Source organism: Aspergillus aculeatus (assembly GCF_001890905.1).
Source record: "Aspergillus aculeatus ATCC 16872 unplaced genomic scaffold ASPACscaffold_15, whole genome shotgun sequence".
In the NCBI taxonomy this organism is placed as follows: Eukaryota; Fungi; Ascomycota; class Eurotiomycetes; order Eurotiales; family Aspergillaceae; genus Aspergillus; species Aspergillus aculeatus.
The window spans coordinates 432,238-455,693 of NW_017962990.1; the positions used below are offsets into that span (position 1 = coordinate 432,238).

Here is a 23,456-nt window from a genome sequence, read left to right on the forward strand (position 1 = left end):
GAAGTCACCGCCTTCGGAGATACGCTGAACAAGGAAATAAGGGCTTGTCGCGCGGGAGCCCTGACATCTTACTTCCAAAGTCGACCAATCAGATCTCAAGCGGTTATGTACTGAGTGAGGTTTCCTGCATGCAGTGGCGCATGTCATCTACTTGTCTCAGGCTTGTACGATTAAGACGCTAAAAACAACTAAGTCTGCTTCCGAGAACCACTGAAACGAAGAAGAAGTAGCAGAAGTTCCTATTACAGCCCGACAGTTGCAACTTGGTTGCCATGTTGAGTGGTTGGCCCCCATGGGCCCTCGTTGACGCGTTGACGGAGTGTACGCATGATATCCTCGAACCCAGCCATCTGTCCCCCACTCTCTTTCAAACCGTCATACAAAGCGACCAGCACCTCATGCTTCGCAGTTGCCACTTTCCACACCGCGTTCTGTGGATCTGCGGCACCGCCTCCAACAAATTCGGAGTACGAGCGCGGAGGTTTGAAAAGGTAGGGCAGTAGGACTGTAAGAGCCGGTGGTGTCAGAGCGGCCCAGGCACCATTTGACGGAAGAACGCCCTGTGCCGCTGGAGAAAGAGTCTCTAGGCTTTGTTCAGTAGGGAGCTGATACCTGGTATGGCCAGGAGCAGAGGTCGGCACCTCAGCCGGCAAGACCTGCCAATTGGCGGTAATGATCGCTTTCATAAGTGACATAGCGGCCAAGGAGACATCCTTCATAGCAAGGATGTCGGCGGTCGCGACAACGTCCGTCCAGAATCCAGTGTGCTGATTCGTGTATTGGAAGTAGAGGACCCGGGCGGCCGCTGCTTCTTGGTGCCAGTCGGTTGGGGTCTGGCCGGACGTGTTCAGTTCCATCGAGTCAGCCAGATCGGGTTTGACCGGGCCATGAAAGACCTTGGCGAGCACGTCGAGCGCCTCCTTGTTGGGGGGACTACTGGGAACAGATAGCACCGCGTTCAGGCCTTGCTTGCTGGCTTCCACAAGCAAGACTCGAGGCAAGCATGAAAGCACATTCAATTGTCCGCTAGGGACTGGCCCATGCGCCCATTGAGCGGACGAAATTGCCACAGATGCGGCGACGCGAGATACAATGCGGTCTAGCAGATGTCGGGGATTCTGCAAAAGATGGTTGGGATACAGTTCGGCGTACTGCGCAACGTAGGACATGATTGGACCGCAAAGATAGGCAAGGTCAATAGAGTCCAGTTTGGACTCATCGAGGTAGAACTCCAACAGAGTATTGTGTATATCGTTTAAGATGAGGAAGTCAAGCGCTGGCGAGGAGAAGGTAGACGCGGATTGTACGGTCATTCGGGCCATGAGACCCGGGGCGTCGATGGCCAGCAGGTCATGGAAGAAGTTGATCAAAGTCATGTGCATCAACACATCGCCCCGGTCTACCATCCTGCAGGCGGCGAAATGAAGAAGGCTGTCGCTCTGGTACTTGGTTTCCACATCGGCGACTTGAGAGCTTGAGATGATGTCCCAGCGGAGGTGCCCTGCCTTCACGAGGAAGCCCATCAACCTCCCTTGAGCCACTGTCTTGTCTCGCTTCGAGATGCCTCCAGGCCCATTATCCTCGAGACTGCACACAGAGAACAACAGTCCATAGACATCTTTATCCGTGAAGATTCTTCTCCAAAACAGACCTTGACCAGCAGTTGTTCCGTCAAGCTCATGCTCGCCAAGCTCAAGCGGACTAGCGAGATCGATTTCCAACAAGGTCCAAATGGTGTCTAACGCCGCTTGTGCGACAGCGGTAGACGAAGTCGACAGCCAAAGCTCTACCAGGGATGCAACGAGCTCAGAGTCCCCCGCGACAATGGCAGCATCACTCGGGACTCTACCCGCTTTGCTCAACAATGACAAGGCCAAGAGGTTGACTGGTGGAGAGGGCGCTTTGAATCCCGCAATGAAATTTATAGGAGGGTCAACAGCGCGCAGATCACTAAATGAGAGATACCCTGCAGCTTTGATTGCGAGACTTGTGAGAGGGGTAGGATCTTCCTGAAGCACCGGCAAGAGCTCCGAGATCTGTATCAGTAGCGTGGCGGGGACATTGCGGTCCGTGTTCTCCGTCAGTTCTAACTTCAGCTTATCTATGATGTTAGTATCCAGCTTGGTAGAAGGATCGCGCTGGATCTGCTGTAGATGAACTCTGGCTTCCTCAAAGGTCGTAGGCACAGCCATGCTGTTCTAGTATGGCTTGTTCTGCTGTGTTGTTGGAGGATGAATGCACCTGGATTAATGCCCGCTCAGCGCGGGGAGGAAGGAAAGCTGGATTGCAAACAAGACAAACCGGTGACAGCTCCGCTCGTACCTCCGGATATGATGAGAGAGCATCGCCAACTCCATCGCAATCACCAACTCCCATCATCACAATTCCCAAGGTCGTGACACAATGTCTGAACATTCCGACTCACTTGTATCTCCCAAAGCATCTGACTCCGGCCTTCATATTCAACTTCACCCTCTCATCCTACTCACGATCTCCGATCACATCACCCGCCACGCAGCCCGATGCCAGCAGGGACCCATAGTCGGAGCGCTGTTGGGCCAGCAGAACGGCCGTGAAATCACCTTAGAGCATGCATTCGAGTGTCTGGTAACGGAAGGGCCGAACGGGGAGGCTCAAATTCCGGATAGCTGGTTTGTAGAGCGAGTCCAGCAATGTAAGTCGTACACCTCTCATCCCCCTCTCAGGTCATCCCCGATAAACTGACATCTACTCTACCTCACAGTCAAGGACGTGCACAAAGCGCCGGCGCTCGACCTAGTCGGATGGTGGTCGACCTGCCCATCCAGCGGCCCCAATGCATCCCACCTACCCATCCACCGTCTGATCCTCGAGAAGCACAATGAATCCGCGGTGTTTCTCGCATTCCACCCCGCCGAAGTGGCCGGAGCATCCTCAAAAGGCGGCAAATTGCCTCTCACCATCTACGAGAGCGTTTACGAAGGAGGCGAGAATGCCAACACCAACACCAACACCAACACCATGCAAGTCGACAGCGAGGAACAGCCACCAACGCTGAGCATCAAGTTCCGCGAACTCCCCTACTCCATCGAGACCGGCGAAGCCGAGATGATAGGCATCGACACCGTCGCACGAACCGCCCGTAACGCAGCTATCTATCCCTCGAGCACTAGCACAGACCCATCGCAAATAAGCAAGGCCAAACAATCAACCAAGGAACAGCAACAACAACAGCAACAACAACAATCATCAACCGAACCATCAGCCCTCCTCTCGCCCGAAGAAGAAGAGCGTACGTCCTCCCTCCCCCCTGCCAATCCTCGAAACCAAGCCCCTTAGGATATACTAACGAAATCAACAGTAATCGCCAGCCTCAACACCCGCCTTAACGCCATCCGAACCCTCGAATCCCGAATCTCACTCATCAAATCCTACGTCTCCAGCATCTCTACCTACCCCCCCAGCACCGCCACCACCACCACCATCCCACAACCCACAACAACAACCCTCTCCCACCCCATCCTCCGCAACATCAACGCCTGCCTCTCCCACCTCTCCCTCCTCACACCCCCCGCAAACAGCGCCTTAAACCGCGAAACACTCGCCCAGGCCAACGACGTCCACCTCGTCGCCCTCCTCGGCCAACTCAGCCATAGCATCAGCAACATGCGGGAACTGGGCAGACGCACCGCCATCCTGAACAACGCCCGGCGGACCATGGCCGCGGCCGCGCGCAAATCCGGCCCGTCTGGCGGCTTGGGCTCTTTGGGTGGGAGCGGTGGTGGTGGGAGCGGCGGTGTGGACCTGCAGATGCGGATGGCGGGGTTGCAGGGGCGGTATGGTGGGGAGGAGATGCTCTACGGGAGAATGGGGCCCGGCGGGGATGAGTTCTAGAGTGATCTTTCTGAACGGATGCAATGATGAGGGGGTGGGGGTTTCTTTGCCCTCTGCGCTCTGCGCTCTGCCCTCTGCCCCGGGAACAACTTCATGGAATCGGCCCATTATTGTTCCATCCTTAAGATACGTAATGAGATTATGGTTGAAATGTTTCTTTCGTGTAGATAGAATGAGGGATGACCGGGATACTCATCCTTACGGGTGAATACACATCGAGTTTGTGGCAATAAATTTACATGCAGAGATCCTCCAACTCTATGAGAGGTCGAGAACATAAGCAAAGAGTGTAAACCCATTCCTCTCCAAACTAGAAAACACAAGGACTTGAAGAAAATCTCATCAATCCGCGATACAATCAATATTTCATGCCATGATCTCGTACAATGCGAAACAAGAATAACGCAGATAAAGCGCCATCAGCCAGATGACCCAGCAAAAAAAAAAAAANAAAAAAACAGAGGGTATTATACGACAAAATCCAACAAGTATAGAACCAACGCCATAGAGACAATATGAAGGTGACCGGTGACTGGGATGGAACACCGTCAAAGACAGCTTGCTGTAGAAAAGAGAATGGTAGATGCAACAACCAGTGCTACGAGGTCTAAGTCATGTCATGTCACGCGCTTCGGTTTGCTTTGAGAAAAAGCTTTTGATGCAAATGCAATGAGTCCGCTGGAGGGGGTCCCATTCACCTCCGTTGATGACTCTCAATATCGTATCCAGGTGGCGGGGTTTGATATGTTTCTGGAAGAGGGATCGGAGGTTGTTCCTGGAGGGGAGCTTGTTGGTAGGGTTGAGGGTGGGTGGCTGTTGTAGCGGTAGTGTTGTCCGGATACGGAGGGTTTCCGGGGGTGGGGGTGTCGTGGTGATAAGGGTCGTGGGCCAAATGCTGAGATTGGACCAAGTACGGATTGTATGCATCCTCATAGGATGGGTCTGTGTGAGGAGCCGTGTGCGAAGGTTGCGGTTCCAGTATAGACGAGCCGCTCAATCGATTATGCGAGTAGAAGCGATTCGGATCACTGTCGTCGTGCATGCCCGGGGCTAGCCCGCCTGGACTGGGCTGAGCATGAGACAAAAGCACCTCGCCTTCTTCGTCGCTGCCATATCGCCCTGCGCTCAATGCCGTTGGAGGCCCTTGGTATGCGGTTCCGTACGGTGGAGTGAGGTTCTCAGTCGCATTCAGTCCAAACGCCTCGGTCGGCGTGTGGTAGCTGGGATCCAGCGTCCGCTTCTTGCGTCCCACAAACAGCCAACGGAAACTGCGACCAACCGCCTTAGCAAGGTCGACAGGATTGAGCGCATCCAAAAGACCTTTGAGGCCAAAGCGACCTCCCTGATAGCTGGCCTTTCCATTACCAAAAAAGTCGGTGACATCGGAATTTTGCGCAAGAAGCGAGTACGGTTGCCATGCGAAGGCCCACAGATGAAGGACCGAGAACATAGCCATTTCGATACAAATGAGAATGTTTGGTAGTCCGACTTTCAGATCCGGTGACTGGATTGTCTTACTCGCTTTGATGACACCCGCGGAAGAAAGGAACGAGATCAACGTCTGCAGGTACAATTAGACCAGTTGCCACGAGAGTAGATTACGGAATGAGCCCACTTACCGACTGCCAGAAAGACAAGAAGATCACGAGTTTGATGGAAAGGATCTTCAAGAAGGGAGAGTGTTGGCTGATGTCGTCTTTGAGCTGAATGTAGAACTGAATCAGGCAGTACATCGCGATCGAGACAGCAATACACTCTACAATCATAGTCTATCCAGGCAAGAAGGTCAGTCGAGGCCCGCCAGCAATCGGGCGCAAGAGCACATACCCAAATGTGCGAGAACGCAGGGTTGAGCGATTCTTCGCAGTAAACATTGTAGTGTTGCGTGATGACGGCGATAACGGTCATAAGGACCCGGAGGACACAGTATTGAAAAACGCCCACCCAAATCACCTTTGGTCCTTCGTCAGCTCGTGACCGACGCGATTGAGACATCGAAGAAACTCACATTGAACCAAGTCAAACCACTGCGAGGGGTTCTCCACACGCCTTTCTCACCGCCAGAGATCTTTTGCAGCCATGGGATAGGCCAGACCCAGGGCTTGGGCACCACGCCGCGGAAATACTCTTTTTGACTATGCAGGTCGGGTGCGACGTAGGCGCAGAGCAGGGAGAAGAAAGCGGAGATGGCGAACGCTTCGTAGCAATTTCCAATCAAATCGTAGTACACATCGTTCTTGTAGAAGTACGTTCCGACCCATGCGACGACCGAGTAAATAGGTATCATCAATAGAATTCGTATTTGACTGTGAGATGTAACATGATAGAATTAGCTCTGTGCGACTCTGGCTCGGCGCGACGATAAGGCGGGAACGTACTGTCGTTGCTCGATCGGCTTGCTGTAATGCGTAGCATGCATCATAATAAGATAGAAGGAAACAATCATGGAAATCAGACCAAACACCCCGCCGACCATGAGGCACAGCTGGTGAAAGGTGATCCCACCTTCCCAGAGGTCGACCTCCGTGACTATGCGAGTGAAAATGAAGAATCCGCGTCAGCCCAACTCAACAGCCATGGCGTCGCAAATTGTAGCGAAGAGCGGGCAAAGGACGAAAAGGGACATACTGGTCTCATCCTCGGTGGTGGAATTACACACCGGCCAGCCCATTCTTGGGAGTGGGAGTGTAAATTGAACAGCTGAACAGTGAGAGGCCTCAGACTGCGCGAGCGATTATAGGGGAAACGAAAATAGAGGTTTTCAGGATGTTGTAAAAGAAGGGGGAGTAAAATCGTCGCAAATTGAATGGAGAGCGAGAAACACGGTCGACTTTCTATCTTATCCGCCCAGCCCGGCTTGGCCCAAGAATGAGCGACTGAACCCCTGGGAGAGCCGCCCGAGATTAGACTTCCGTCCACACTTTTGTCGCCGGTGGAACTGCAAGGATAGTAATCGTGGGTCGAGCGGACAGAAAGTAATGGGGTGTATGTCTGCCACGCTGGAACAGGCGCCGAGAAAGCGTGAGCTGCGTGTCGTGTTGCTTGGTGTTGCTTGGCAGGAACAGCGTCTAATAAGTGAACAGAAGAGGGGGGAAAGAGCAGAAGTGAAGGAGAAGAGCGAGGAAGAGAGGCTGGGGATCAACAGTGATCGGCCAGAGGGGGAAAAGAAATGAATGAGGGTGTGGACAATGCCAATACTCTTGGGGAACAATGAAGATGATGGTGCTGATTGTGGTACATCGGACTGTTGATCCGAATACACTGTATATTGCGTAGATGGAAAGAAGTACTCCGTAGGTTAGGGTACTGTATTCAATCAGACCAGACCAGGACTATTGGTCTAGCTAGTAGTTCAGTCCAGTATAGTATAATTAGGTATAGGTATAGCATCAAACCAACCTGAAGGGAGGAGCAGATGAAACGAAACACAGGTGAAGTGCCCTCACTCACTCACTTCATTTCAGTTTGCATTGGCATGCTTTGTGATTGCTGGGATGACGAACCACAGGCACCAAAGTTAACGGGAGTCTGTGAGGCAATCTCAAGTGACCATACCAATACACGTCATCTTCATTGTTCCCCGCCATAAAGACGGTAAATTAGCTCAACTTACATCACAGCTGGTATGTACCGTATCCACTGGCCACGGGCTGCGCCACTTTCCCGAAATAGCCGGAACTGCCTTCAATCCCACTCTCGCTACCCTCTTTCACGCTCATTTCCCCCTTTGTCTATTGGAGAATGAAAAAAAGATTCAAACATATTTCTAACGGATCACCACAGCCCCGTTCAATGTTGTTGTTGTTATTATTACTGTTATTGTTATTATTATTTTATTCCTCTTGCTATTAATTACTCTTTTCCGCAGTCAAACTGACAGCCAAGCAGAGTTGTTCATTGCATTGTCTAGTGGGGGACTCCACAGTTGTGCAGTCATCACCTAATTTACATCCATGCTTGCCTTTCCCCCCCCCCTGCCCCTCGCAATGTACCTTAACTACTACTGTACACGTGACGGATGACTATATCCGTACAATCACCAGAAACAATGAGGAACTAGATTGTCAGAAAAGGTATCGTTACCACCGACTGCGTCGGTCGTCTCGCCACGAATCACCCATTCCTCCTCCCCGTCCTCGGCCGCCGCCGCGGCCGCCGCGTCGGCCCCGTCCACCACCTAAGTACTCCGGCCCCTTGTCAACAAATAGGTCACCGTCTTCGAAAGTGATACGACGGGTCTCATCCCCTCCGCGTCGGGGGAATGCGCCTTTTCGTAGCAGGTCGTCGAATCGATCGAGACGCCGGTCGGCCACCTCCCGGGTAACTGGCAGATAGTAGAGCTTAGGCTTGGTGGTGGTGGACATGAACAGCTCGTCCAATGGCTTGAACCCTTGGCCCGGGTGAGAATTTGACCGTGCGACACCAGGGCTACTGGGACGTCGAGTCGGACCACGACCCTCTGCACGGGGACCGGTGGGCGGTGGACGAGAGAAGCCAGCGAGATCAGGTGCACGCGCAGCTTGGGCGGCCGGTTTGCGGGAATCGACTTCTTCTAACACAGCTTCGACACCGTCATCTGTACGGTCGTATCTCACTTCCCATCGGGGTGCGGGCCCGCCACGCTGTCGGGTCCCCTCTTCTCGTTCAATCCATGACTTTAGCTTGTCTTCGGGAATAAAGTCGACAAACAACGCTTTCCGGTTGCGTTCGTTAGGCCATACGGTCCCGTGCAGGGCCGTTCGGACACGCGACGCGGCCGAGACACTTGTAAAGCTCACAAAGCAGTGTGTCTTGATGGGGTCCAGGTAGTAATCGAGGATCACATCAGCATTCGGGGAAGCATCAGGTGCCGATGCAAGAGTAACCAGATGACTTCGCAGGGCCGCGGGTTGCATCGGCCGCATCAGGCCTCCAACGTAGAGCGCAGCAGTGGCAGCATGTAGGGCAGGTTCAACTTCTGCCTCGTCCACGGCAACATCAGGGGGAGGAGACGGCGGACGGGCTTGGTCGGCTCCCGGGCCCGCGAAGAGACCTTTGAAACGAACGTCGTGTTTTGGCGGGGCATCTTTCTTGGCTGCGAGGGTTGTATCGTCAGCGGCCGGGGCAGATTCCGTTTCCCGACCTGGCGCCGCCGTCTCAGGCTCAGCACGTGCCTCAGGGGGTTCGCGCGAAAGTGCTGCCCCTTCTTCTTCCTGTTGATCCACCTCCATCATAGATGATCCTTGATCTTCAGGCAGAAGCACGCGAGGCTCTTCCTCTTGCGCCTTCGCCTTTTTGATGGCCAGAGCTTCCGGTGTGGGCACAGGACTCTGGCTGCGTCGCTTGCGCTTGCGTCGATCCTCCAACAGCTCCTCTGTGGGAAGAGGAGTTGATAATGCTGTGTTCAATTCCGAAGGGATACTCGTAGGCGGCGCGGTCTCCTTGAGCTCTGCATTAATTTCCTGCGCGGATTCGTTTCCGGGAGCCTGCTCAACCGGGACGGCAGGTGGCTCAGCCGTCGTTTCCTGCACTGCAGAGGTGTCAGTCGCGACCACCGTCTCTTCCAGCTCCTGCGCTTTTGTGCTTGGTTCCACCTCCTCTTTCGGCTGTTCTGGCGACTCCTCCGCGACCTGATTGCCACGGGCAGCAATCTGATCTACTACACTCTCCGGCGTTTGCTCCGGTGGCTGTGTTGAAACCTCTGTCTCCATCTGCTCCACGGTCTCTTCGGGGACCGGCTCCGCGTGTGTGGCCGAATCGGCCTGTGGCTCAACGGGTTGCGCAGGTTGTACCTCCTGTTGTACCTCCTCCGTCTCCGGTGTAGGCTCGCTCACTTCATCTTCCTCCTCCTCCTCCTCCTCCTCCTCCTCCTCCAGCTCCTCCTCCTCCTCCTGCGCATTATCGCGATCGGAGCCCGGTTCCGCGGTCGCATCCTGTCCTGCAGCTTCGCGAGCATCCTCTTCCTCCAATCGGTCGATGATTTGTTGTTTGACGCGAAGACCGGTCTGCGCGATGCCGCGCCGCTTCAACTCCGCTTTCAGGTCGGTGACCTTCAATTTCGAGTAATCGGTCATATTGTTTGGGTACTAGCAAGTACTAGTATAGGTCTGCGAGACGGGCGGGGATTTAGCTGCATATAAAGGTCGCCTTGCGAGGGGCTGGTGTCAGATAATTGATTGTGATTCAGACGGGGTTGGTCATGGCTGTATGAATGGGGGTATATTTTGGTGGTTTGTTTGGATGCGCTGCTGCCCCTGCGGTAGAGTGAATAGTCATTCAGACAGTTCCTTTGTAGGTGCAGTGGACGGTCGGTCGGGGCTGAGCTTGACTGGCGGAGGGTAGATGATGTCGTGCGCTAAGCCAGATTGGGGCAAGGGGGTACTGACGCATGAGGTTTAGTGTGGTTCTAAGTGGAATTGGCTCAGCCTTTTCTCGATTAGGATGTTTGCTGTGAGCCCGGCGCCATTTAAGCCATCACCTAAATAAGACACGGTCTTTTACATCTCCTACGCGTTCCACTACATAGAAATCTTCATAGGCTCTGTGAATAAAAGCTCGCTAGTAGCTCTGTTAGCAGCAAGGTTATCTAGCATGTAAGTGCTAATCTGTAGGACAATGCAACAAGAAGTAGAAACCGAGCATCGGCAAAGACGAATGGCTAAGTTCTGATAGAAGTCTACAAAGTGCAGCGGTTGACTTGATCAAGGCTGCTAAACAGGCTGCGAGAATTCTATACTGATTCTGTTCTGCATATAAGACTACATACTAGAGTTCAACTGTCTACCATTGCATTGGTACCCCGAAGCTATACCTGTTGTTGCCTATTATCATCCTGTAAATATACTTGCCCTCAAGCTGTGCGAACCTGCTTGAGATTGTACAATACCCGGGTCCTATTTCTCTTTTCTCCCAGGACCTGGCGGTACAGATTGAGAGTAGATACTCCAAAATCTGAGAAACTAGTCTTGTATCCTAGATACGCCAACAGAAACTAAGAATTTTTTACACTGAAAATAGTGTAAGTACAACTTGTGAAGGCACGCCCTCCCACTTGAGGCTCAAGACCAGCATGTCCACCCCACCCCCACCCCCACCCCCACCCCCACAACATGTACTCGCATCTGACGCAGTTCATGAACTTAAAGCCAGCCTCCTCCATAATCACCACGAGAAAGGATATCAGAAGGACCTCAGTTCTGCAGTTTTTCTATAATGCTCTTTAAAGTCGCCTGATAGGCCAGAATTGTCCGTCGACTTTATAGCAAGGGCCATCCGGTGAAATTGCACATCTCCAAATATGCACACTGCGGGTAGAACTGGAAGCGTTCTAAGGGTCCCTGGTTTCGCTAATAAGGAACGGTACAACGGTATAGATTCAACAGACACACCCACATTTCTAACGGCTTCAAGAACAGGAACAATGCTGAGCTTAGGCCCCAAAGCTTGATATCGGGTTGGGTGCAGTGCAAGTTGCAACAGGTCGGGTTCCGATCGGATGACGTATGCGACTCAGATAAAGTCGAACCACTGCCATATTTCCATTTCCGGGGTTCGGATTGGCCGGTTTGTTTACGCACAGACCTCAACCTGATATGCCTCAGCTTCTTTGTCGACACGAGTTGATGTCATCGTGAGTCGATACGATATAAAGAGTGTCATGCTACACGTGATAAGACCTATAAGACTGGCATGATGGCTTCGCTTGGAAGAGGACAGAATAACATCCAAAGATAATATACTCTACCCTTTTCTCTCAGATAATAACAATGACCCCCTCCCTCGACGAGAAAACGAATCTGAATGATTCCATATCCGCAAAACAAGCCCCCGTCACCCAGGCACGCCCAGTAGCCACGGACGCGGGCGCGCACATTCAACAACCCGGCGTCTCCCGCGCCAACTACACCGTCTCGCAGGCCAAATCGGGCCTCCACTCAAAATACCACGAGGAAAACAAAGACTATGTGCGTGTCGAACCGAGTCGGTGGCTGCCGGCAAGGCTAGCTGAAGCTGATTGAATGACCCCGATCTAGACCGTTCTCCAGCAGCACGTCCTCTTCTGGGACCGAGATGGCGACGGCCAGATCACCCCGTGGGACACCTACGTCGGCTTCCGGGAGCTGGGATTCAACATGCTCTTCTCGTGGCTGGCGATGTTGATCATCAACCTCAACTTCTCGTACCCGTCGCGGCTGGCGCATTCCTGGTTCCCGGACCCGTGGTTCCGGGTGTATGTGGACGGGATTCACAAGGCTAAGGTATGTTACAGGTTTGAATCCCCGGGGTTTCGACGAAGCAAACCGGAAGCTGGTGGGGCAAGAGGTTGGCCTTTGGGATGTGTTTCAACTGACTTTTGGGCGAAACCTCTCAGCATGGATCGGACAGTGGCGTGATCGACAACGAGGGCCGGTTCGTACCGCAGGCGTTTGAGAATCTGTTCGCCAAATATGACCGGAAAGGCGACGGGACTCTGACGCTCGGGGAAATTATCAACTTGATGCACGGTCAGCGGGTGGCTGTTGATCCGTTCGGAGTAGGTTATCAATCGTCTCAGACTAGTGGCTGCGGGGTGTGTACTGTATACTGATCTGTGAGTCAATAGTGGGGGGCTGCCCTCTTCGAGTGGGGGACGACATGGTTGCTGCTCCAGAAGGATGGACGCATCTACAAGGAAGATCTGCGTCAAGTGTACGATGTGAGTGATTAGCCAGTCGTTGGAAGTATTCGAGTAGTTTCTGATGAATTGTATGACTCCAGGGCTCGATCTTCTGGAACATCCGCAAGAAGCGTCAGGAGTCGGGGCGATGGGGCAAGGGCTTTGGATTGGGAGGAGATGGCATGATTGGTTCGGTCTATATTTCGTGATTTATAGAAGTTACTCAATATAAGCATCCTTGAACTGCCATCGTGAGATAATCTAGACATATGGCTGAAGGAACTATCTATGCACAGATAGATAACGTGGCGTGTGGCCCGTCAGCTCCGAACTCCGCAGATAAAGCTTAGATTAGAAGAAGCGGCGTTATCAATCAGCCCCTCTTCGGCGTTGGGGACGGAGTAAAACATCCCTACCTATAGTAGGCCGGATTCATAAATAAAGCATCATGGCCCTCAAACGAGTCCATATTCACCTCAAATCATCATTACACTCTCCCATTCAAACCAATCCTATCCGCCATGTCCCCCATCCTCCCCATCGACAACCCCACCCAGCCCTTCTGGCGCACGGAACTCGATGAACTGGATTCCCTCCGCACGACTCCCGACCTGCCCCAAGAGACCGATATCGCGATCATCGGCGCCGGGTACGCGGGTGTGACCCTAGCCTACTACCTCCTGAAACAACTCGGCCACGACAGCACCACATCTTCATCGTCCTATCCGACAATCACCCTCCTCGAGGCGCGCCAGATATGCTCGGGCGCAACCGGTCGCAACGGTATGCCAGCCTTCCCCAAGTAACTAAACCTGCTCACGACCAAAAAAAAAAAACAGGCGGCCACCTCCGACCCGACATCTACGGCCACATCCCCAAGTACATTGAGCGGTACGGGCTGTCCGCCGCGGTTGAGATCGCCGACTTCGAGTACGCGCACATGCAAGCGCTGAAGGATCTGCTGGCGGAGGAGCAGATCGACTGCGACTTCAACATCACGCGCAATATGAACGTGTACCTCAGCGAGGAGGGCGGTGATCGCGCCCGCCGGGCCTACGAGACGCTGCTGGCACAGGGGGTGGCCGTGGCGAAGGATCTGCATTATACGCCGGCGAAGAACGCGGAGGGGGTGAGTGCTTTCCCCACTGTTTCCTCTTGGTCTGGATGCTCGCGGAGAGAGCATCCCGTGACAGTGATGTGTCTCACGGCGATGGCTAGCGCCCTTGTTAACGGACGAAGCTAACACACCAACCAAAGATCTCCGGCGTCAAAGGCGCAAAAGCCTGCCTCTCCTACACCTCCGGCACCCTGTGGCCGTACAAATTCATCCTGGGCCTTCTTCACAAGATCGCCTCGTCCCCGCAGCTGAACGTGCAAGCCCAAACCCCCGTGACAGCGGTTAATGCCACCGAAGATGGGACGCATCACACCATCCACACCCCGCGTGGCGTCATCCGCGCCCGGAAAGTCGTCTACGCGACCAACGCCTACACGGGGGGCTTGCTGCCGCAGTACGCCAAGAACATTGTCCCCTGCCGGGGCATCTGCTCGCACATCGCCGTGCCAGCGGAGCAAGCCAGCGTGCCCTTCCTGCCGTACTCGTACGTGGTGTACACGAAGGAAGGCGGCGGGAACAGTTACTTGATCTCGCGGCCGGATGGGAGTATTATTGTGGGCGGGGCGCAGTATACTTTCAGGGATGCGCGGGAGCAGTGGTACAATGTGGTGGATGATGGGACGTTGATTGAGCCGACTCAGCATTATTATGATGATTATATGCAGAGGACGTTCAGGGGGTGGGAGGAGAGCGGGGCGTATGTCAAGGAGATTTGGACGGGGAGTGAGTTTTCCCTTGTTTTTACTGCCCCGGTTTCGATTCTTCTGTATGAAGGGGGAAATGCTAACATGAAGACAACTACAAGTCATGGGCTACTCGTACGACTCCCATCCGCACATCGGACAGGTCCCGGATAGTCCGGACCAGTATATCTGCGCGGGATTTAATGGGCATGGCATGCCAGTGGTGTTGCTCAGCGCGAAGTGCCTGGCGGAGATGATCGCGACGGGGAAGCCATTCGAAGAGACGGAGACGCGGCTGCCCCGGCTGTTCAAGACGACGGCCGAAAGAATCCATAAGGCGCAGACGGGGCCGGAGGGAGGGGATATCCTGGGAAAGTAGTTGCCAGGTTCTCATCCGCGCTGATCTATTGTCCTGTTTTGTGTACATAGCTCAACCCCGCATCAATCCCTTTCAAGACAGAAGCATCTCAGAGTCAACGCACCATTGAATTCAAAAACTCACTCAACCAGTCATCATACCCGACCCCCAACCCCAAAGCACCCGCACCCGCACCAGCACCAGCACCCGCACCAGCACCAGCACCAGCACCAGCACCAGCACCAGCACCAGCACCAGCACCAGCACCAGCACCAGAAACATCCTGACTCAACGGGACGCTCTCACTCCCCCCAGCCCCACCACCCCCGGCACTCTCCCCCAACTTCCGTTCCCAAACCAACCGCATAGACTCATACTTCCCCACCGACTGAAAAAACACCTCCCACTCATCCACCTCCTCCTCCTCCTCTTGGCCCAAGTCCCCCTCTCCATCCCCCACCGCATTCTCCCTCCCTCCACCAAAAAAACCTCCTCCCCCCCTCCAACCTCGCCAACGCCGCCGCCTGCCCCAGATTCCCCACCACGCGATCCAACACCCCCAAGATATCTACCGTCCGTCGCACGCCCCCGCGATCCCACAGCGGATCCTCCAGCGTGGAGAGCCGCCACAGAGCGGCCAGGGTGCGGGCCAGCTGCGCGAACACCGTGAAGGGGAAGCCGCTGTACTCGGCCGGCGGGATGGCGAGAAAGGTTTCGAGCCAGAGCTTTGTGGCGGTGAGGGCGGCGGAGAGGTGGTTGAGATGGGGGATGTTGAGTTTGGGCGGTTGGGTTGGGGTTTGCGAAGTGGATGAGGATTGGGATGATTTAGGGTTGGGGCTGGGGCTGGGGCTCGTGTTGAGGAGGAGGGAGGGTTCGGTCAGGGTTAGGGTGGTGTGGGTGTTGTGGAGGTGGATTATTCCTGGCTTGGGGCGTTAGATATACCGGTCTTTGATGGGGGTTTCTATGGAGGTTCTCTGGAAGCAGGGGGAGGGGGAGGTGGAGGGGACGTACTGTATTGTTGGGTGTGCGGGGGAAATTTGGTTTGGGCGGTTTGGAGATAGGTGGTTAGGGCATGTTGGTAGGTGGGGATCGGGGCTTGGAGGGGGTGGGGGGTCTCTTGGTGATTCAGTTGCTCGTTGACGTGTTGGTAGCGGACTTGGTGGATGAGGACTTCGTCGTGGGGACTGTCGGGGTGCTGGCTTAGGGTTTCGAGGCATTCTTCTAGGTATGGGGTCCAGCGGAGGGATGAGGCTTTTTTGAAGAAGAGGGCGATGCTACATGCTGGTTAGATCTGAGCAGTGCATTGCTTTGTTGACGCGGTGGCATACCTCGAGGTGAGGAGGTAACAACCTAGCACGGCTCGACGCTCCTCTTTGGACCGGACGGGCAACGGGGGAGGGCCGTCATCCACGGACGAATGGAGACACAACAGGAGAGAGTTCTCCAGCGAGGAGGGCTTGTCCAGCGAGAGATCATACACCACCGCAATGGCGAGCTGGCTGAACATAATCAGGTTGAGCTTACGGAAGACTTGTTGGCTGGACCTGAATCGAGGGTTAAAACCGAGGGAGAAAATAGTGGCGAACAACAAACGTACCAAGCGATAAAGATCAGTATTCCCAAAAGGAGATCGAGATCGCGACCCCCGTAGTCAAGAACCGCCTTCCGCGCGACAATCTCTTTGACCTTGTCGCAGAGCGCAGAGCGCTGCTTCGCGCTCTTCGAAGCAACCGCCATCACACATAGCCACGTGAACGGCCGCTCGCGCTGGAGACGCCGTGCCGTGGTCCCCGACGGGAAATGGATGAAAGGGAGATATGGCAGTTTCTGCGTGAGAAACGCCGTCAAACACTCTTCGGCTTGCCACGGCGGGAGCTCGAGAGCAGCGTCTTCTGGCAAGTGAGCCACCGAGCCGAGACCACTTGATGTCTGCTCGAGCGGCTCGGTGGACTGCAGCCGGACCCGCGGATTGCTGGCATTTTGGATTTCAACGTCAGGTCTCCTCCGTGAGATACTGCGCGGGGTCCGTGTCCGGGGCCGCGGCCTTGCCGGCGTCGTCGCGTTCAACTGCTCCTCGATCAAGTCAGCGTATTCATCTGCGGCCGCACTGCTACCAGATGCATGCGCGGCCCGGGCACGAAGCAGCGCGACCACATCGTCCAGCTTCTTCTCCAGCCGGCCGCTCTTCGTGGCGGCGGATTTGCGGAGATTTTGCCGGCGCTGGAACGCGGAGGGGCGACATTCTTTGTTGGGGCGCTGACAGCTGTAGAGCATGCATATAGTCAGCCGGGACGGTGGGTGGAGAAATATGCTGATTGTGGAACAAACCCACCGTTGACACTGGCCTCCATCTTTGGAAAGTATGCATTTGCATTTCGCCTGCGAGCAATTCATACATGCGCGGCCGTACGGGGCCGGGGAAAGATCATATTGCATTGAGGGTTGGTCCATGGCTGGTGGTAGCAGCATGGAGAGTATTAGTATGTGCTGAGGGGATAACAAAGCATGATGTCAGAATCAGAAACGAGCGGGATTCAGTCAGATTAAATGGGAATTCGCCGTAGGGAGATAAGATACCGAAACGCCGTCGGTGTTTAGTTAGTGATTTCGTGACTGGTGAGAGGATTAAGGCCGACGGACATGGCGGACTTTAGTTGGCCTCGGCCATAAGCCCTAACTCTGTATGACAGTGTATATAACTGCAGCATGAGGACAACACGACGAGAACATCATCATCGTCAGCAATCATCAGCATCAATAAACAGAATATATGCGCAAGAGCTTCGGCCACAGGATCCAAGAGTCTTAAAATCTCCAACTATATACCACCCTCTTCACAATGTCTCCCAGCAACCGCGCCGCGTGGCTCAGGTCCGAGAAAGCCTATCCCCTCGAAGTGGACGAAGCAGCCTACACCCCTCCCCAGGAGAACGAAATCGTAATCAGAAACCAAGCCGTCGGACTCAATCTGGTCGACTATGCCATGCAAGACATGGGCACCGCCCTCTTCCCCTGGTCGACCTACCCGACCGTCCTAGGCTGCGACGTGGCGGGCGAAGTCGTCGAGGTCGGCCCCGGCGCCCTCGCCTCCCGCTTCAAGCCCGGAGACCGCGTACTCGGCTTGACATCAGGAGTCCGAACCAGCCGACCGGCTGATGGAGGCTTCCAGTCCTACGTGGTCCTCACACCCCAGACCACCGCGCAGATTCCTCCCCAACTATCCTTCCCAGACGCCGCGGCCATCCCCTTGGGAATCTCCACGGCCGCAAGCGGTCTTTTCCAGAAGGACCACCTTGCCCTACAGTTCCCGTGCGCCCCTCGCGCCGCATCCACGGGCCAGACGGTGCTTATCTGGAGTGGCTCGTCGAGTGTCGGCAGCAGCGCGGTTCAGATGGCCTTCGCAGCCGGGTACGAGGTCTTCAGCACGGCATCGCCCAAGAACTTTGAGTTTGTGAAGTCCCTGGGGGCAAGTCAAGTCTTCGACTATCGCAGCGAGACGGTGGTGGAGGATGTGGTAGCGGCTTCCCAGGGCAAGCAGAGTGCGGGAGCGTTTGCAGTCGGCGATGGCAGTGTGGAATTGTGTGCGAAGATCGTGGCTCAGGTCGAGGGCAGGAAGTTTGTTTCCCTGGCGGTTCCTCCGACAGGGCCGCTGGGGGAGGGCGTAGAGTCGAAGTTCGTCTTTGGAAGTGATTTGAGACACAATGAGGTTGGGCCGGCGATCTTCGAACACTTCCTGCCACGTGCACTGGAAGATGGCTCCTTCAGGTCTGCGTTGAAGGTGGAGGTGGTGGGACGGGGGTTGGAGTCGGTTCAGAGTGGCTTGGATACTTTGAAGAAGGGAGTGTCGGCGACGAAATTGATCGTTGAGTTGTGATCTGGGTTTGATTTTGGTATAAACATGTAATATTTATATTCTTTTTGTGTCTTAATCTCATCATGTCCGAGCAATCATACTGGCCTTCATCCCTACTGTATGCTTATCCCGTCTGTCATTCTGCCGGTAGACAAAGTCCCCTGGATATGATATGTCATGTCCGGTGACACTTTCTGAGATCTATCATCGAGTTGCCTGAAAGGTAAGCGGCCACTGAAAGGACAAAAGAACTGGAGAAGGTCGGATAGCTGCACTGCATCAAATGTGGCGTTCAATACTTCGGAGATTCATTGGCAGATAATGTCTCCACGGCTGAGCAAGGAAGGCAACTGAATGCCAACCTTTTAATCGATGAATCCTCTGTTCTCTTGAAGCAAAGACCGTAGCACACATTCTTATCACGCCGTGTGACAACTATCTGCAGCAAGACCTCGCCTCCATGGATACACATTTGACAGGAGAGAAGGACTCGGAGGATCTCACGACCAGCCTCCCCGACATCAGCCAGACCGAATTATCCCTAGAAAAATGGATCACCGGCTGGAGGTTGACAGCTGTCTTTACAGGCATCACCGCTGTGAGCTTCTTGATGCTGCTCGATATGTCTATAATTTCAACGGTGAGTCTACCTGGATTTCGAGCGCATGGTCTACCACTAATCCCGGTACAGGCAATCCCTAGAATCACCAGTGATTTCCACTCTCTCGACGATGTGGGCTGGTACGGCAGTTCGTATCAGTTGGCCAGGTGAGCCTTTAGCCCTGCCAGTGTGGTTACTTGACATACAATTGTTGACTTGATCCAGTGCTGCTCTACAGCCATTGGCCGGCAAACTCTATGCCAGTTTCAACTCGAAAGTAGGTGTCGAACTGCTATTGCCCGTATAGACTTCAACTCAAATTGAGCAGTGGACTTTCTTTACGTTCTTCACCGTTTTCGAACTGGGGTCCCTTCTCTGCGGTCTCGCTAGCTCATCCAAGATGTTGATCGTTGCACGTGCCGTGGCCGGCATCGGAGGTGCTGGCATTCAGACAGGCGCTTTCACCATCATCGCCAACTCAGTTCCCATGAGCAAAAGGCCTTGTAAGCTTGAGATAGATATTCCTTGAAGGAGACCGCTGACAAGTTTGCAGCATTGATCGGAATGTCTATGGGCAGTAAGTGTGTCACGAACCGGTTGGTCTCCGTGAACATACGACTGACAGGACCACAGTAGCGCAGATGGGGCTGGTGATAGGTCCTTTGCTTGGGGGTGCATTGACTGAGTTTTCGACCTGGCGCTGGTGTAGGTACCTCCTGCCCTGCTTTCGGCTTATCACTAAACTGATTTCAGGCTTCTATATCAATTTACCCATTGGAGGAGTTGTCGCGGCCTTGATTGCTTTCATCGACATTCCAGAGCAGCTGCACAAGCCTGCAGCGTTGACAGTTGCTCGGTCGATTCACCGACAATTGGACCTTGTTGGTTTCATCTTGTTCGCCCCAGCTGCGATTCAATTGCTTCTAGCGTTGCAATACGGAGGCAACGAGTACCCCTGGAGTAGTCCTACCATCGTTGGTTTGTTCTGCGGTGCAGGCTGCACCTTCATCATCTTTCTTGTTTGGGAGTACCTCAAAGGCACAGACGCGATGATTCCATTCAAGATCCTGTCGAATCGTGTGGTATATTGCAGCTGTCTGAACTTCGGGTTCCTGATGAGTCTGATTATCTGCAAAGACTACTACGTTCCAATCTACTTCCAGGCAGTTAAGGGGGCCTCGCCCCTGTTCAGTGGCTTATTCCGTCTGCCCACTATGGTACCGCAACTGCTTGCAGCGCTCTTGGTGGGCATGCTCGGTAGGTTATTGCTTATCTGGCTTTAGATCTTGACTGATATACCACAGTCGAACGCCAGGGCTATTACCTGCCATACGTTCTCATCAGCTCCATCTTTAACGGCGTCTCAAGTGGTTTGATGGCTACGTTCATGCCGGACACATCCATTGGCAAATGGGCTGGGTACCAGGTATTGGCAGGAGTGGGCGAAGGTATGGGTATACAGCTGGTAAGTCGACCTGAACTGTAAATGTTTCGTACGGGAAACTAAAGCCAGCGCGTCTCAGCCTATTGTTGCCGTGCAAAGCACGCTCCCGGCCCCCGAGGTGCCTATTGCAATGGGCTTGCTAATGTTCAGCTCAACCCTGGGGGCATCTCTCTTCCTAAGCTTCTCGCAGACCATTCAAAATACAGGTTTGAGGGAATTGCTGCCGCAATATGCACCGCATGTCAGCGCCCAAGAGGTGCTTACAGCTGGAGCAACTGGATTTCGGAGTGTCGTATCGGTCGCGGATCTCTATGGGGTCCTCCTGGCATATTCGAAGACCATCGACCGCGTGTTCTACCTCTGTGCGGGTTGCTCCTGCGTGTGCTTCGTGGTTGCATGGGGAATGGGATGGGGTAGTATCCGGTCTGAGAGGAAAGAAGAAGCATCGGGATCGTCGGTGGAGACAGCCTAATATAATCTAGTGTGCTAAGATTGAAGCATGAGGCATGAAGCATGAAGGAAGCATGAAGGAAGCATGAATCATGCATGAATCATGGATCAAAACTGGCAAATCCACTTTGCGTATTCATCGTATACAGATACGCATCACGTGATGCACGAGTTAACCAGGGATTCCGATTGGGTGTTCATGACGCATGAGTCACCCGCGGAAAACTTGAAAATGAGGCTTGTCCCCGCTTCACTCCTCCATCGTCCTACATTTTTCCCCCAAAAAGTTGTCTCGCTCATTGCTGTTGCATTTTTCTGTGATTACTTCTGTCCTCACCCTCATATCGCATCGCTTTTCTGAGGCTTATCCTCGCCGGAATGGTCACACAAACTTCTGGCGCCTCTGGCAAACTCCGTCAGTACTCCCCCTCCCCAGAAATTCCCCCGCCCCCGCTTCAACAAGTTCTGTCCGTCCCCGCGATTTTTGAGTGAATGGCTACTAAATCCCGTAGAGAGAGTCGCCTCGCAACCTGAAAACCCATTTTCGGCCTTGATCACCGATCAGTCCATCGCGATCATCCCCTCCTTCACTCTCGAGTCTGGTGTTACCTTGCATAACGTTCCGGTGGCGTACACCACCCGCGGCAAACTCTCCCCGAACGGCGACAATGTCTTGGTGATTTGCCATGCCCTCAGTGGTAGCGCTGATGTCGCGGACTGGTGGGGCCCTCTGCTCGGTGGTCCCGGTCAAGCTTTCGATACCTCGCGATTCTTTGTCGTCTGCCTTAACAGTTTGGGCAGTCCGTATGGTAGTGCCAGCGCTGTGACCTACAAGGACGGAGACCCGGAGAAGGGCCTTTACGGACCCGAATTCCCTCTCACCACCGTGCGTGATGATGTGAGGTATGCTATTTTCTCGAAGGATAGTTGAGCGTATTCGTGTCTAACGTCAACAAGAATTCACAAGATCGTGCTCGATGATCTTGGCGTACGGCAGATTGCTGCCGTCGTGGGTGGTTCCATGGGTGGCATGCTTACCCTCGAGTACGCCTACTTCGGCAAGGATTATGTCCGTGCCATTTGTCCTATCGCCACATCTCCCCGTCACTCTGCTTGGTGTATCAGTTGGGGCGAGGCGCAACGGCAAAGCATTTACAGCGATCCCAAGTACGAGGATGGCTACTACTCGTTCGATGACCCTCCTGCGACCGGGCTAGGTGCGGCCCGCATGTCTGCCCTTCTTACATACCGCAGCCGCAACTCTTTTGAGTCTCGCTTCGGCCGAAACGTGCCTGATCCCTCCAAGCGCCAGAACATTAACGGCACCGAGAGATTGCCCAGTCCGCCCAACGAGCACTGGGCCGTTCACAACGATGGGCACAAGAGCAGTGGACGCAGCTCCCCTGTGCTCCAGTCGCCTGCGCTTGCCCAGCCGGCCGAAATTCTGTTCCAGGACCCGCAGTTCTCTGGAACCAAGACCTTCAGCAAGACTGTCGAACCAAAGGGCAATCAGAAGAAGCTTCCCACTTATTTCTCAGCTCAGTCCTACCTTCGCTACCAGGGCGAGAAGTTCGTGAAGCGGTTCGACGCCAACTGCTACATTGCGATCACCCGCAAGCTTGACACGCACGACGTCTCGAGACACCGGGCCAGCGCAGACTCTGAGAATCCTGTCCGCGAGGCACTTGGCCAAATCGAGCAGCCTGCGTTGGTTTTGGGCATCGAGACCGATGGACTGTTCACTTTTGAGGAGCAGCAGGAAATCGCAGCTGGTATTCCGGACTCGAGATTGAAGCGGATCGAGAGTCCCGAGGGACACGATGCTTTCCTCCTCCAGTTTGAGCAGGTCAACAAGTATATCCTCGAGTTCTTCCGCGAAGTTCTTCCGGACATCATGTCCAAGGTTCCCGAGGGTGGCGCCGAGGCTGTGGATGGCGTGAATAAGCTAACCAAGAGCAGCACATTCGGCGAAGCGGAGGTGGAAGACATCACCGCCTGGTAAACTGACCATTCCGGTATCCAGATCGACTTTGGCGCAGTCTTGCAGCCTTCACAAACACATTATTCTTGCCTGACACCAGAGGGGGAACGAAGTCTGGTCTTTTTCTCGGCGACGAGAGGACGCGCCGGCGGCTTTCGGACCCCGCCAGGACCAGGCGCCTCGGGGAAGTAGCGGTGCAAACTTTGTTTATTGTCATTCTTAAGCCAGTCAGAGAGATGAGCACTTAACTGCCTCTCTCGTTTCCTAAACAACAGGTAAGGCTGTAAAAGAAGCATCCAACTGCTCTCCATCGATAAGCCCTCACGAGGCGTGGTCTGTCTGTTTGCAGCAGCCACGATGCCCGGAGGGTGGTGGGCGACCTTTTCTACAAGAGTTCGATCGTACATAGTATGATGAATGGAATAGACAGATCTCTCTTCTTTTTTTTNTTTTTTTTTTTT

At 54.1% G+C, this 23,456-nt stretch overlaps 10 protein-coding genes across 10 annotated transcripts; 6 read left to right on the plus strand and 4 right to left on the minus strand.

The window, feature by feature from the left end:
* Window positions 1-99: 99 nt before the first annotated feature.
* ASPACDRAFT_124755 (uncharacterized protein) lies at window positions 100-2,242 on the minus strand. Its single transcript, XM_020196748.1, has one exon. It carries the CDS (start codon window positions 2,190-2,192, stop codon window positions 243-245), a length of 1,950 nt encoding a protein of 649 aa, XP_020053167.1. The 5' UTR covers window positions 2,193-2,242; the 3' UTR covers window positions 100-242.
* A 161-nt stretch (window positions 2,243-2,403) lies between these two features.
* ASPACDRAFT_16971 (COP9 signalosome complex subunit 6) lies at window positions 2,404-3,696 on the plus strand (the record flags this gene model as incomplete). The annotated part of the gene is made up of 3 exons (XM_020197173.1): window positions 2,404-2,674; window positions 2,744-3,271; window positions 3,341-3,696. Coding segments are annotated over 3 exons (1,155 nt in total), but the record flags the coding sequence as incomplete, so codon positions are not given.
* An 862-nt stretch (window positions 3,697-4,558) lies between these two features.
* On the minus strand, window positions 4,559-6,575 carry ASPACDRAFT_81043 (uncharacterized protein). Its single transcript, XM_020205781.1, has 6 exons — window positions 6,502-6,575; window positions 6,252-6,402; window positions 5,882-6,179; window positions 5,701-5,826; window positions 5,493-5,642; window positions 4,559-5,434 (listed from the first exon to the last, which is right to left on the minus strand). Exons 1-6 carry the CDS (start codon window positions 6,542-6,544, stop codon window positions 4,568-4,570), a joined length of 1,635 nt encoding a protein of 544 aa, XP_020053169.1. The 5' UTR covers window positions 6,545-6,575; the 3' UTR covers window positions 4,559-4,567.
* A 1,181-nt stretch (window positions 6,576-7,756) lies between these two features.
* Window positions 7,757-10,025, minus strand: ASPACDRAFT_81044 (SAP domain protein). The gene has a single exon (XM_020205782.1). It carries the CDS (start codon window positions 9,924-9,926, stop codon window positions 7,953-7,955), a length of 1,974 nt encoding a protein of 657 aa, XP_020053170.1. The 5' UTR covers window positions 9,927-10,025; the 3' UTR covers window positions 7,757-7,952.
* Window positions 10,026-11,618: 1,593 nt separating this feature from the next.
* On the plus strand, window positions 11,619-12,717 carry ASPACDRAFT_63159 (caleosin family protein; the record flags this gene model as incomplete). The annotated part of the gene is made up of 5 exons (XM_020203854.1): window positions 11,619-11,816; window positions 11,886-12,110; window positions 12,224-12,385; window positions 12,455-12,547; window positions 12,610-12,717. The coding sequence occupies 5 exons, from the start codon at window positions 11,619-11,621 to the stop codon at window positions 12,715-12,717; spliced, it is 786 nt and encodes a 261-aa protein (XP_020053171.1).
* A 312-nt stretch (window positions 12,718-13,029) lies between these two features.
* On the plus strand, window positions 13,030-14,687 carry ASPACDRAFT_54216 (NAD(P)/FAD-dependent oxidoreductase; the record flags this gene model as incomplete). Its single annotated transcript, XM_020202851.1, has 4 exons — window positions 13,030-13,291; window positions 13,348-13,637; window positions 13,766-14,348; window positions 14,431-14,687. The coding sequence occupies 4 exons, from the start codon at window positions 13,030-13,032 to the stop codon at window positions 14,685-14,687; spliced, it is 1,392 nt and encodes a 463-aa protein (XP_020053172.1).
* Window positions 14,688-14,781: 94 nt separating this feature from the next.
* Window positions 14,782-17,117, minus strand: ASPACDRAFT_54217 (Zn(II)2Cys6 transcription factor domain-containing protein; the record flags this gene model as incomplete). Its single annotated transcript, XM_020202852.1, has 7 exons — window positions 14,782-14,949; window positions 14,983-15,136; window positions 15,174-15,585; window positions 15,678-15,940; window positions 15,995-16,210; window positions 16,264-16,929; window positions 16,999-17,117. 7 exons carry the CDS (start codon window positions 17,115-17,117, stop codon window positions 14,782-14,784), a joined length of 1,998 nt encoding a protein of 665 aa, XP_020053173.1.
* A 388-nt stretch (window positions 17,118-17,505) lies between these two features.
* ASPACDRAFT_46361 (zinc-binding alcohol dehydrogenase family protein) lies at window positions 17,506-18,540 on the plus strand (the record flags this gene model as incomplete). Its single annotated transcript, XM_020201767.1, has 1 exon — window positions 17,506-18,540. The coding sequence occupies one exon, from the start codon at window positions 17,506-17,508 to the stop codon at window positions 18,538-18,540; it is 1,035 nt and encodes a 344-aa protein (XP_020053174.1).
* Window positions 18,541-18,979: 439 nt separating this feature from the next.
* On the plus strand, window positions 18,980-21,091 carry ASPACDRAFT_1874129 (MDR family MFS transporter; the record flags this gene model as incomplete). The annotated part of the gene is made up of 9 exons (XM_020198027.1): window positions 18,980-19,159; window positions 19,211-19,287; window positions 19,346-19,397; window positions 19,449-19,623; window positions 19,674-19,697; window positions 19,754-19,825; window positions 19,874-20,377; window positions 20,425-20,585; window positions 20,644-21,091. The coding sequence occupies 9 exons, from the start codon at window positions 18,980-18,982 to the stop codon at window positions 21,034-21,036; spliced, it is 1,638 nt and encodes a 545-aa protein (XP_020053175.1). The 3' UTR covers window positions 21,037-21,091.
* Window positions 21,092-21,392: 301 nt separating this feature from the next.
* met2 (homoserine O-acetyltransferase) lies at window positions 21,393-23,016 on the plus strand (the record flags this gene model as incomplete). Its single annotated transcript, XM_020202853.1, has 3 exons — window positions 21,393-21,429; window positions 21,527-21,917; window positions 21,972-23,016. The coding sequence occupies 3 exons, from the start codon at window positions 21,393-21,395 to the stop codon at window positions 23,014-23,016; spliced, it is 1,473 nt and encodes a 490-aa protein (XP_020053176.1).
* Between the last annotated feature and the right edge of the window lie 440 nt (window positions 23,017-23,456).